The sequence below is a fragment of the Trachymyrmex septentrionalis genome, unplaced genomic scaffold (assembly GCF_001594115.1).
Source record: "Trachymyrmex septentrionalis isolate Tsep2-gDNA-1 unplaced genomic scaffold, Tsep1.0 scaffold20, whole genome shotgun sequence".
NCBI lineage: Eukaryota > Metazoa > Arthropoda > Insecta > Hymenoptera > Formicidae > Trachymyrmex > Trachymyrmex septentrionalis.
In genome coordinates this window covers 2,399,890-2,414,098 of record NW_017305180.1, presented here as the reverse complement: position 1 = coordinate 2,414,098, position 14,209 = coordinate 2,399,890, and the positions used below count along the sequence as shown (strand labels likewise).

The window sequence follows — 14,209 nt, the reverse complement described above, 5'->3', positions numbered from 1 at the left end:
ACCCCAGACAAAAAAGTGCCGATTAATACGGAAAATATTTAACGTTATTGGAGACAGTATTTTAAAAATATTTTATGACATCATAAAAGGAAGCAGTTATCTGTTTGCATAAAAATTTCTACCTCCGTTAACTTTCTAAAGTAGATGTTTAAACCGTATTTAAAAAATATTAAATTTTTTCCCTTTTTCAATGTCTCGAGAATCTTTTGAGCCTTAATATCGTTTGAGCTGCCATAAAATCCACTAGAGAGGTACATTTATGAACAACGGCTAAAGGCTCTTTATACGCGATTGTCTGGAACAATTTCGCCCTCCGTGTTTAATCTCGCAACTCGTTTGCATTCATGCAGCACTCGGCCAGGTGATGCTGTATGTCGACGGTATGAACGGGGTGATGGAACATGGGCAGACAGTGGAATGGTTATATACGTTAATTGCTAGTCGTTTTCGGCTGGTGGTGAAGACGGCGTTGAAACTACTGCTCGTGTTTGTGGAATACGTGGAAACAAACAGTCTGCTATTGGTCAGAGCTGTAAGAGCGGTCGATCAAGCCAGGGGCGTGGTACCGTGGATTAACGTAATGAAACTCCTGAAGGATTATGATGCCGCCGACACAGAGTTGCTTATATACGCAACAACTTTGATCAACAAGTGTTTGAACGGTATCCCCGATCAAGACACGTACTACGATCAAGTAGACTGCCTAGAGGAACAGGGTATGGAGGGCGTTATTCAGAGGTACATGTCAAAACAGGGCACAGATCTTGACTTGCTCAGGCAGTTTCAGATCTATGAAGCGGTACTGCATCACGAAGATGGAGACAGAGGATCGCCTATACGCCAATTGGATGACAATATAAGGTAAGTGATATTACAATTTAACGTTGAGCGTTATACGATTTAATAAGATTCCTTCTCTTTGATTTGTATTCAAATTAATTAATATAGATCTTTGGAACATTTGGATAAAAATATGTAATTTAGAAGAAAAATGAAAAATTTTATGCAAATATTTAGAGAAACATTTTATTTTATCTTATAATAATTTTATAATATAATTCAGTTAAGATATTTCTAATCCAATATTTCTATTTGACTGCGTAGAAAAACTTTACGAAATCGAAAGTCTCTAGTGGATTCTCACGAAAGGCGAAAGTCTCGGAGGCATTCCACGGGTAATTCACCCCTGTCAATGTCTCTGAATGCACGGATGAGTCCACGACTGAATCATACTCTGGGTGTGAGTACGCTGAATAACACCTTGAATTCGAATCTACCAGATGATGACGACGAATCAAGTAGTTCTCAAAGTTCTCAGGGTCATCTAGGTGAAGTTCAGCTTAATGGTAGTTACAAAGAGAATAAAGGTAATTGTTTCTTTTCTTTTTTTGATAATTGAGTTTTTAATTTAAATCAATTATGTGTTTATATCAGAAAGAAAATTTTTATACACGATGGAAAAAAAGTCTAACTTATATTTTGAGAAAATTTGCTCATATTTAATCTGTAATAAATTTAATTTGCATATAAAACGCGTTAAGATATACATAAGTGATTCGCTTTAATGGAGAAAACATTATTTTAGTGGATGTTGGCGTTACACCAGCGCTGAGACGACGAAGAGAACGCGCGGAGAGACAGAGGAGCTTCATTAGAGAACAACAAGAGGCTACTGCAAACCTGAGAGCTTCGCTTGGTCATACCGATGATCAGGAAAGTGAGTACTTAAAGTTCACTTAAAATGCTTTACATGAATATCTTTATCATTTTTATTATTATTTTATTCCCAAATAAATCTCCGATTATCACTGATGCGATTTACATTTTTACAAAAAAAAATCTTATTATTATTTAATTTTATAATTTGTACGCTTATTTAGAAATAAATAGATTAAAAATATGTATGTATGTGTTAGAAAGTGAATATACATACAATTTTTTACAAAATATATCCATTTTGTGAAGTGGATGGATTTAATAAAATAAATTTTTCAATTTCTTACTATATACATTTTGTTTAAACAATTTGCATTTCAGAAAGATATTCTATCGTTACAATAAATATTTTTAACCTTTTGCTATTAAAGGTCAGTTTGCAACAAATAGTCTACGATATACAAACGGTATCTCTTATGAGAGGAACGCTGATTCTCCTTCGAACAAGTTGTCCAGAACGAACAGCAGAAAAGACTTGACGCCCTTGATGAATGCCGCGAACAAGCTCGACTCGGAGGAGAAAAAACCATGGTACGGCAAAAGTCCCAACGAAGGTGTCGAGTACAACGAGAGTAATCACACCGACGAAGACGAGGATCATCGAGTGGTTCTACAGCTTAAGAGGGAAGGAACTGTCAAGGATCTCACTCAGAAGTTGGCAGCACAGAATCTTATACCTAGCAGTCCTGTGGAGGAGAAAGTTTCCAGGTAATTTCGGGAAAGGCGTCCTTTATTTCAAATGCATGCTACTCAATTGATTTATCCTCTGCATCTTATTTCTATATTTGTATTTGCGAAACTTCAGAATATAAAATCTTTAAACAGATATTATAAGAATATAAAAAAGTCTTAAAGTTTATTAAATTCTGAAAAAGTGTTTGATAATTTATATCAATGTTTTTAAACATTGAAAATTGTGTTGTCTTTGGCAACTAAAAATATCAACTGTAAAATAACTTAATATTGTTTACAAAATATTAACTTGCTGTATATAACAGTTTGCTCCTTGTAACTATTTGTCCCGGTTAATTTAATCTGTATTTTACTAAAGTTTTCTTTATTAAACATGAAATGTAATGTGTCTGAACGCAAAAGTCAGTTTAACGTTTATTACAGATAAAAGTGGAAAGTAGCATATAAGAATAGCGCCAGATATTGACAACACAATGATACTAGAAAGCTGGAAAAGTCGTATGAACTTTGTACCTTAGTCGGAAATTCTACCGAGTTAATTTTACACGGGATATTGCAAGAGTACAATGTTTCATATAAAAGTTACTTCTTTGTCGGATATGAAACTTTCTACAGATCGATAAGAAACCTTATCTTTCGTATTTTGTCATCAGATAATCTTTAAAAATATATAAACTAGATAGATGATAAATAATATTATTATAAAATAAATATTATTTGAAATATTATAACGTGATATTAATAAATTAAATTATCAGGGAGACAAAATTTATTGGAATGCTTTCGAAATGATCAAATTATTATATATAATAATACATATGGTATATTATATTTTAATTGAAATAATTCTAATTTTTGATATTATAAATGCATAAAAGTTTATATTGTCAGAACTGTCAGAATTAAATGCAGAGATTATTTCCGTGTTTAACAAAATTTAAAGCTGCAGTAATTACATTGGATTTAATTCTTGTACATAACAATTAATTAACATAATTAAAGTAATTCAGAAATTCAATATTGGAGAATAATATGATAATTAAATCGATAACCACATGTGTCACTAATGTGTATGAATGTTGTTTATTTGATTTTAATAGTTTATCTAAATGTAGCTCGTTTCTTATTTCCTATTTTCTTTTATTCTGTAAAATATACTATTGTTAGCATTTGCTATACAAAATATATAATTTAGGCCATTTTTATCCATGTCTTTAGGATAGGAGATATGAGCGGATTGATCTCGAAAGCAAAAGAAGGTCTAGCGAAGTCGAAATCAAAAGCAGACGTACTAAAGTCGCCAACCAGTGATAATTTGCCGAAACTGCAGGAAACGAAGAAATCAGAGAATGAACTGCACTGGGAGGAACTGGTAAAGAAACTGAAGAGACCATTGGCACTTTGCGACTTGGATTTCACCGATCTAAATTCCGAAGATGAGATCGATGTGCTGGGATCTGCTAATGTGACGAATGGAGTGCCACCGCCGCCACCACCGATGGCACCCCCAAATGGAGATGCTTCGGCACCTCCACCACCGCCGTTGGGGGCGAGATTGCCACCGCCCCTTCCTCAGGGTCCCCCGCTGCCATTCGGTGTCAGTTTGAAGATGTCGAGGCCACCGCTACTAACTAATGACACCAGTAACACGCCAAAGAGTCCGCCATCATTACTCGCGAAGAAGAGTAAAAAGACGGTGAAGCTGTTCTGGAAGGAAGTACGAGACGATCCCAACATTCTTGCACGGCTCGACAAACACAAGATGATCTGGGACGAACTAACGCCTGTGGCCGTCGACACACAAAAGCTCGAGCATCTTTTCGAGAGTCGCGCTAAGGATCTCATCACCAAGGTGAGTGGTCTCCATGTACGATTTCTTTTACGCATATTGTGTTGTTTTCATTATACAAGTGCAACGAACCGCGAGTTTCACCGTTTCAAATAGACGATTGAAGGGAACAACATAAGAGCAATGCTCGTTTAAACGAGGTCTACCCTCGACTGCTTTTCGCAGTGTACATTGTAATTTTATACGATATTCTTCAAAATTTTTAACGAAGTAAAGATGGAAGTTATATTTCGCTATGTTATTTATTTAATTTTATTTGATGTGTCGTCTTTAAGTGAGCTTTACTTATCGTCGAGATAGTAATGACTATTACAGTTAGTTACATTAAGTTACATTTGAAGAAATTCTTAACGAAAGATTAATAATGATATTTAATGACGCATTAGAAAAGTATAATTATAGTTTCCAATCCATTTTTATTTAGTAATTCGTATTAATTTGCTTGTAGTAATAACCGTTTTGTGATTCGTTAATTTTGTAGCAATAAAAAGTGAATATTCGAATTTTATTTATGCAAGATTGTTTACAACGACTTTTTCATAGAATTAAAATTCCAATATATACAAAAGCATATATCCATAATTTTATGTACATAAACACCTCTGTTGAGCTAGCAGGTTAGAGTTACAACGTTTAAAGGGGATAACATCTTTCTATCGCGTCTGCTTGATTATTTTTAATAGAAATGCTCAAAAATATTAGGAAGAAATTATCATTCATTTACAATAACGTAATTGTAAATTGATACAATACATAGTTACAAAGTGGCAAAAAGAACATTTTTTATTTTTTTTATTGGCCGTAGTGTAAAAACAATTACATTCAATTTTCTAATTGCAATTATTTTAAAAAAGAAAATATTATATTATTATTTTTTATATTTTAAAAACAATTATTAGAAATTCAGAACAAGACTAATGAGAGTCTATGCTGAGTAATGTAAGAGCGAAGAGTTAAGAGATGAAGATAATACTCAGGTGTTTGCGGTTATCTTCATTTATTGTATCGAATGTTTTGGCTCATTTTGGAGTCATTTTCGAAATTGTCGAAAATTTAACTTCTTTTGAATACATTGGATTTTTTAAAACTATAATATGATCATTTATAGCAATTTTACGTCTGATGAGGAAATATAAATTAGAGAGAAAGTATTGTAAAATATAAGAGAAAATATATATAGTGGCATGTACTGCTGATTCTTCTATTATAGATAAAATATAGTCATCACACACACATATGTATAATTTACAAAAAGATTTTACACATAAACGTATATATACGCGTGCACGCGCCAGGAAACTACAAAAATTTTTTACTGGCATTGTACCGAAGCATTGCAATCGAGTAGAGAATATCGTCGTTAATTACCGCAGTAATTACACGACGCGGGTATATTGGTTTCCTCTCACCTGTGTATTTCACGTCTGTGCGCAACTAAATCGCAGCAAGAGATATTGTACGGTAGAGAGATTGCGACTGGGTTGCGCGTATTTTTCGAGCGTTACTGAAAGCTGCCGCATTATTTCTCTGTTCCGGTTGTTTCCGACACAAGCTCTTTCTCGCCCTTTGAACTCGCTTAGCACACCGATAATTACAGTCGACCTACGTCCATAAAATAACGAAAAAAATAGCCGCGTGCCAAAAGAATTACAAATCTTTGGCGACGAAAGAAGAGTGTAAACGGAGCAAAATTATAAAAGGGAAATTTGTCTTCGATGCAAATAACATTGTGCACAGTTGCACTTGGTTTCGTAATATCGTAAATTAGGATCATGAAAGCCGCATGTTCCGAATTAATAGGAAAAGAGTTAGACAAATGCTGCACAAACTGTGCCATGAGGACAATTGTACAGAAAACTTGATGAGATCAATTTAAGTAAGAGATGATATAATAGTAACAATAAAAACTTTAATTTGTTATATTTACTTATAGAAAAGGCAAAATTAATTTTTTTGTGTAAATGGAAAATAAATATTTTTTAATATCAAATTAAGAATTTATGACACATTATTTCGAATTTAATTGAATTTGTTATGTTTTATCTCAAGAATTTTTATTATATTTTTGCTATTTATTTCTAATTATTGTTACTAATTTTTTCTTGAGAAAATAAGGATTTTTCAAATTTAAAAAATTAATTTTTTTACATTATATTGAAATTTGATATATAACTTATCGTACAAAGATATTAAGATGATTAGATACCAATGTGCATTAAAATTGAATCGATGTCTTGATTTAGCTTTTTTTTAGAAATAATAAGCTATGTTGATAAAGCCATTTTATGATTCTTATTTTGTACATATAACTTATATACGAATTTTATTATAATTTTATGTCTTTAATATTGTTTTCAATATATGAACAAGTTAAATGACATTTATGTTTTTATATCTTTCTTTCTATATAAAAAGTAGATATCAAAATTGGCAAAATTTTATTAACGTTTATAAATGAATATATGATAGACACATATATCTCTTCTATTCTATTACATAGAAAGATGTGAAATAAGAGGCTTACTTTAGAGTAAAGTTTAATTCTTATTAACTTTTACTTAGTTTTATATTCGGCCACATATGTATATATAGTTATCGAATAAGCGCTGTATAATAACGTCAGCTAATTTAATAACGTAGTTAACCGTATTACGTGAAGATAACGGTTATGATAACAATCATGAATAACGATTATGACGGTGGTCGGATAGTAGTAAGGGTGGTGATAGTGATGGTGGTTTACTGAAATACGACTAATTATCTTCTTGTATTCTTGGTAATGTTGTTGGTGCTCGCACGAAAAAATATGAACGAAATGGCATGCTGGAATTTTACAGGAGGTGAGTCTTAATTCTTTAACTTTCGGCATTGTTTTAGTGATCGTTAATATAAATGCATGCGTTTTAAATGCGTTCATTTACGAATACTGGTCCAATCGATTTCATGCTGACAGTGATGCACTAATTGATAAAAACTTTGCTGAAGGTATTTCTTTCTTCAAGGAGACTGCTTCACATACTTTGTAAATCGCTGTTGTAAGCTCTCTTGCGGTTGTTATTTTGCTGTACTGTACTGGAATTTTTTACTGTAATTGATTAATTTATTAAGGATTATTAATAAAGGATGATTTTTATGACAATACCTATAATTATATTAATAATTACAATCTTTTGCTCTTATTTCATTATTATATTGACTTTAATAGCAGATAAACTATTTTTCAGTGACTAAAACGAATTTTACGTTGTCTGTACCGTTTTAAAAATCTAATATAAAAGTTTTTATCCTGTATTTGTTTTATTCTTAGATGATTTTTATTAAACTGATTTATAATTTAAAAGATTAAATAAATGTGCAACTGGCACCAAAATAACAAAAAAAATTCCAAATTTTTAATATCTACTTCTCTTAATATAAATTTATATTTAAAAAATTATACAATATAAAACGTTTTATTTTTCCATAAACTTTTATTTGAGATATTATTTTAAATTACCTGCTATTATACAATATGCATAATATATTAGTTGTTATAACATATTAGTATTATAATACACTCTTTAATGTTTATTTGTATTTATTCTATCTAAACCATAAACGTTTACATAATTTATTTGCATTGGACATTATGCACATATATTTTTTTGTAACAAATGAGTGTAAACTTATAAAGGATAATTTTATGATTTTCGTGTGACATTTATTACATCATCTATTGCAAAGTGTTTGGAGAATTGTTATCTATAGCAAGATAATTTCGACGAACACCCAACGTCATTTGTATACGTATATATCTCCACTTGCAATCAAAAGAGAATAGCTACATTTATTCAATTCTAGTGGCGTATTTCCAATATATTCTGATGCTATGTTTTCATGAATCTGTGTTACATTCGAATGTTTGGTAGTTTTTTATGTGTTTTTATGTGTTTTTATAGCGGAGTATTTTTGTTGCACGGTAAAAGATACTAATCGTTCTGCAATAACTCCAATTGTTACAGAGTAATAACGAAGAAAATATCGAAGTTATATCACGCGCAAATGTTTTGATATAATCGAAAATTTTTTGTTTGGCATACAGAAACAGCAGGAGATGAACAAGAATAAGGAAATTATTGTGCTAAATCATAAAAGATCAAATGCCATTAACATTGGTATGACGAAACTGCCGCCGCCAAGATCCATCAAGACTGCGATTTTGAAAATGGATGCTACAATCATGAATAGAGAGGGTATCGAGGTGAGAATATGGCTGTTTTATTTTTTACTTTCAATTTTTATTTCTTACAGCATTCAAAAACTGCTAAAAATTAGAAAATATTTCTTACATTTTTACATATAAGATTTTGGAAAGAAAAACGCGAACATATACAATGTATTTTGACAGTTTTAATATTTTTTGAATTAAATGGAAATTATTCAAAAATTCTTACAACAAGGTTAATTGTTATTATTTTTCACTTTTTATTCATTTAAACTGTATAGTGTGTCTATTTAAATTATATATTTTTAATCAATTTTTCAACTTTTATTTGCATGAATTGCATGAAGTCGATGCCGCTTTAATTTACTGGCTAATAGAAAGCTTTGAAAAATTTTAACTTTCTGTTCATAATCCTGAAGTTTAGTTCAAATGCACTTATGTATTCTAGTTTCGAGTTTATTCTAATTTCTTTAATTTTGAATTGACTTCTTTTTTTCATTTGTTTTCCTCCTCGTTCCAAAATTCTCTCAATAGAAACTGCTAACAATGCTACCTACTAAGGAAGAAAAGTCCAGGATACAAGAGGCACAGGCTGCCAATCCTGACCTTCCCTTAGGATCGGCCGAACAGTTCCTTCTAACTTTGACCTCCATTTCGGAATTGCCAGCAAGGCTAAAGCTGTGGGCATTCAAGCTAGACTTCGAAAATTCCGAGAAAGTAAGTTTTAATATTATATGTATTATGTATTTTTTAGTAAACATACTATTTAACAGTAAATTTTTTAAATTTCTATTTTTTAATTGTTGGTTTTGTACATAAAACTATTTACTATTCTAGTGTCGATAATTTGTAGCCAAGCGTTTTTTAAAGTAAAATATTACGTTATTATTTAGTAAAAGATTATTTAATTAAGGAAAATTTTAATTTGATTAATTATCTTAATTAACAATATTACATAATAAAAAAATGTCAATTTATTAATAGAGATAGCACTTATAATTTTAACTTTTTTTTAGAAGATTTAACATAAATTTTTTCTTTTATTTTTTTCTAAATAAAACTTGATTTTAATCTCTTGCATTACGCCTTAATTTATGATCGCGCGTGTCACTATTAGAGACGCCTGCGCATTAAACAGTATCTAATAATATACTTAATCTTCCTTTACTGATTTTCTGAGAGCTAATGGTATCATAATAAAACTTTAAAATAATAATTTGAAAATATTAATTTTTTACAAGACATCAAATGTGTTTAACAATAATATTTTATATTATTTCTAACAATAATATATAATATAATTTCATTAATTTTTTATGAATGTATATTTTTACATAAACTTTATTACATAATAAACTTTATAACATAAGAAAGACAAGATAATAGAAAAGTGGGATTTTTAAAAGTTTGTAAATATAATTTTGTTAACAATTCGGAATAATTTTTTCCATGAATCCGACTCGTAATTTCGATTTGAAGTTATATATTCGTTGGATACTACGTTAATACATAATAATAATTAATTTTGGCTTTTTATATATTTCTTTTCTTCTTTTTCTTTTGATTTCGCGCGTGGATTTTATCACGATTATCAAAGAACGATGGAAAGGAATGTTAGCAATGTAGGAGAGGAAGTCGATAGGTAGAAGAGCATTCTCGACGTATTTCTTCAACGACGAAATGGCAAATTCCGATATTGTATCGAAGAGAGGTCACTCAACGACCTAACTTTCTTGGCATCGTTCGACTGTAACTGAAGCGTGAAATAGTTCGTGCCGGGAAATGAGAATCATTTTGTATCCACTTGTGTATGCTTGCAATATACGATACGTCATTTCTCAGTCAAATCGATTAATTCCAAAATACGTGCAAAGGAATATTGATAAAGTTAATAAAAAAAATGTTTAGATCCGAATTATTACATAGATAATAATGAACAAAAAATTGTAGTTTTAAATTTAAATGTTGAGTTTAAAATTGAAATAGTCATACTTTGTTATTCTGATTTTACGTTTTTAAATTACATAGATTCTAGAGACCTAATCAGAGTCAAGACACGAAACAGCTACTTTGATCAATCCGCCATATTTTAGCAATTACTGAGAGAGAGAGAGAGAGAGAGAGAGAGAGAGAGAGAGAGAGAGAGAGAAGGAAAAGATCGAATAGGAAAAACAAGAGAAAAGAATAATAAATATATGTCTTTCTTTCCCGCGTTTGATAAAACTAGAAATGCTGCATACGAAATGCGGCTTATGTCCACAGACTCTAACTTGGAGTGTCTCTATGGTAGATTTGATATTATGTAAACTTGAAAAAAAAAAACTTTTAAACATACGCAAATTACAAAAATATTTGTATAAAAATGATTCTCATTCTGGTCTTCGCTTTTAGTTAAAACATAATAATCTATGAATTAACAGTTTCTTTCAATTCCCATGCAACTATGAGATACATGTTTATGAAAATCAATGATACAAATTATGAGTTTTGCGAGAAAATAAAAATGGGACGGTTTTTGTAATTTTTAGGAAATCGCAGATCCTTTAATGGATTTGAAACAGGGTATGGAGACCTTACGAGTGAATAAAACGTTCCGTGGGATTCTAAGCACACTCCTTTCGATTGGGATATTCCTCAACGGAAATGAGGTAGGTATTGAATGCCAGCCAAATGATATCCACTTTATCCGTCTGTCCCGAGATCGTAACAGTTCAAAACCTGACGATTATCGGTAATTTCTAATTACTGGTTGGGTAGCATACCTTCCATGCTACTTGGCTGATAGCCACATTTTTTCGAAAACAATCTCGATTTAATACGGAGTTTTGCTGCAATCACGGTCCGCTATTATTCTCGGAATAGCGACGGAATTTTCGGAAGTTTTGACGGAATATCCGCTGTATTAAAAAAGTTCTATTCTAATATATTTTTCAGCAATTAGATTTGCATTAAATTAATTTTCGAGCGACGCAATTATTTCATAGAAATTTCTCTATCATATAACATGAAAAATCTATAAATAAATCTAAATATTTACGAGCGTCAAAATGAGACGCGCTATTTTTCCGGACGTCGTGTCACGACGTGAAGACTTTATCCTTTTTCAGGTGAAGGGCTTTCAACTAGAATACCTCGTCAAAGTACCTGAAGTGAAGGATACGGTTCACAAACACTCGTTGCTTCATCATCTTTGCCACATGGTGATGGAGAAGTTTCCGGATTCTACAGACCTCTATTCCGAGGTAAGAGTCAGTTAGTACGATCAAAACTAGAGAGAACTTTGCTTTGTCGTGATATCACGATTGTACTATTGTATATTTATGAAATGGAGACTAAGTTTACGTTTCAGAGAGCTCGTGTTCTCTGAAATTTTTTTGTTACGCGATTTTATTTTATTTTATTACACAATCAGTTTTCTTCTCCATATTTTGTTGAATCTTTAGATACATAATATCAAAGATTAATATGATATAATTTAAAAAAAAATAGATTAAAAGATATAAATTGAATTAAAATACATTATGTTGCAATTATATTTTTATATCATTTATGCGAATACAACATTTTAACTACATATAAATACACGTATTAATACTCATAATAATACTCATTTGATTTAAAACGATTTTTATTGAAGAAATAATACAAAGATAAAATAAAAAAAGAAGTAAATACTTTTATGTATCTTTTTCAGATAAATTTTAAACTATGTTTCTTTTTTTTTGTACCTTTTTGTATATTTCTTGAAGACAATTGGAATAGTTTTCTCGACAATGCCAACGCGGTTCTGCTTTCAGATTGGTGCGGTAACGAGAGCCTCGAAAATCGATTTCGACGAGCTGGCGGCGAACATCGCGAAACTTGAGAGTGAGTGCAAAGCGTCTTGGGACCATCTCAAGCTCATTGCGAAGCACGATGGTTCTACAATGATGAAGGTCAAGTGAGTATAATTCCTGCCGAGTTTCTTAACCCCCGAACCAATTTTCGAGATTCTCTCTCTCGTTCTGCTTTCCTGTGAGTCTTTCTAAGTGTCTGTGTTTAAGAAGTCCCAAGTGACTTCGATAAATTCGGGATAGAGTTTTTTTCAGCGAAACTGGCTGCTATCCAAGTGGAGCTTCCATTAATTACCGAACGGACATTTTCTCCTCCCATGAGTCTTTCCCTTCATTCCTTCTGCCTGTAATCATTCGCGCTGCACTTGCATTCTCTCAATAAACTTATATTTTTTTATTTTTTGTGATATTTTTAATTAGTTTTTTATTCTTTAAATGCTTTATGTTATGTTTTTCACATATTTAAAAAAAATTAAATAAGTCAAAGATATTTTTTAGCAACAAAAATAACACTACTGCATATGATACGTACTACATTTTTTTAGTCAATATTTTTTTATTGAATTATTTTATTAGTAAAAAATTGTTAAAAGTTTTATTTGATATATTTTACAGTTACTTGCTAAAACATATTATATATTTTTCTAAAAAGTATATTGTTTTATTTTTATAACGCAGGATGTCTGATTTTCTTGCTGATTGTGCTGAAAGGATAATCGTCTTAGGCATCGTTCACAGACGTATCATAAACCGTTTCCGCAAATTCATTCTGTGGTTGGGTATACCACTGCACAGGATACAAGACACAAAACCAAACGAGTTTTGTAGGATTGTGTCCGAATTTGCTCTGGAGTACAGAACCACTAGGGAACGAGTGATACAGCAGCTTGAGAAGAAAGCCAATCATCGAGAACGCAATAAGACCAGAGGGAAGATGATAACAGAGGTAAGTCATTTTTGTTTTATATCTTTCGTTGAAAACCATCATAGCGAATTTCATCGACTAAAATATATTTATACTGAGTTGGATTAGCTTACATAATATTAATCATAAATATTAATTAGCGTAGTGTTAAATCTTTTCTCTTTGATTTCTATTCATTTGCTACTTTGTAATATTGATATAAGAGTATAAAGTTATTTTTAAAATTTTATTTATATTTGAATAAAGCTATTTTATTTCTTTTTACTTTTACAATATATTGTTTTCATAAAATTTTTCATGTATCTTTTGCAAGTTTAAAATCTTGATGTTCTTATTTCAGGTCGGCAAGTTTCGTACAAAAGAGGATCGAGCGGACGCGGAACTCAGACAACTACTTGGCAGTGACATTTCAGATGTCGAGAGTATCCACGGCACTTTACCATGGAGAAGACAGAAAAAAGACGGTAAGTTTTGTCAGATCTTTTTCGTATGTTTTTTTGTACATGCTCTTGGATGTTTCTTCTTCCTGTTTTAGCGCATTATATCTTTGCATTGGTTAATTTTATCTTTATCATAATAAATTTTATTTAGTAAATATGCAGTAAACAATATCTTATAACATCTCATTTTACACAATTCACAGCGATAAGCAATTCATATTAAAAACAAATTTGTTAAAGTGCACAGCATTGTTGCTATAAAATAAAATTTGATGTTTTAATTTATGAATTAAGTAATAATCACAAGTTGAGTGTTCTCATTTTCGCGATTGGACGAACGAAATATTATCACTGTAATATGACTGCGGTTTTCTAGTCTTTATTTAGTCTCGCTTTTAACTTGCGCGAAAATAACGCACTCTAAAGGACGACAGCCATGTCGGCTGTTCCACCGCGGATAAGAACAAAGTGCGAGAATTTCTCTTCATCTCCGTAATGTTCCAGCTCGGTGGTGGCGGCGACGCGCGCGAGATAAATGTCGCCCTTAAG

General features: G+C 31.3%; 1 protein-coding gene across 5 annotated transcripts in view; it reads left to right on the top strand.

The window, feature by feature from the left end:
• LOC108747746 (FH1/FH2 domain-containing protein 3) overlaps positions 1–14,209 on the top strand; it is a 164,661-nt gene that overhangs the window by 137,359 nt on the left and 13,093 nt on the right. For 4 of the 5 annotated variants that reach the window (XM_018485443.1, XM_018485442.1, XM_018485445.1 and 1 more), the window contains 12 exons: positions 351–861; positions 1,105–1,367; positions 1,586–1,717; positions 2,088–2,424; positions 3,628–4,261; positions 8,340–8,498; positions 8,997–9,179; positions 10,991–11,110; positions 11,570–11,704; positions 12,260–12,402; positions 12,974–13,241; positions 13,561–13,684. In XM_018485443.1, coding sequence (XP_018340945.1) covers positions 351–861; positions 1,105–1,367; positions 1,586–1,717; positions 2,088–2,424; positions 3,628–4,261; positions 8,340–8,498; positions 8,997–9,179; positions 10,991–11,110; positions 11,570–11,704; positions 12,260–12,402; positions 12,974–13,241; positions 13,561–13,684 — 3,009 coding nt within the window. Of the gene's footprint in view, positions 1–350; positions 862–1,104; positions 1,368–1,585; positions 1,718–2,087; positions 2,425–3,627; positions 4,263–8,337; positions 8,499–8,996; positions 9,180–10,990; positions 11,111–11,569; positions 11,705–12,259; positions 12,403–12,973; positions 13,242–13,560; positions 13,685–14,209 lie in introns of all 5 variants that reach the window. The other variant, XM_018485446.1, reaches the window with a different exon arrangement.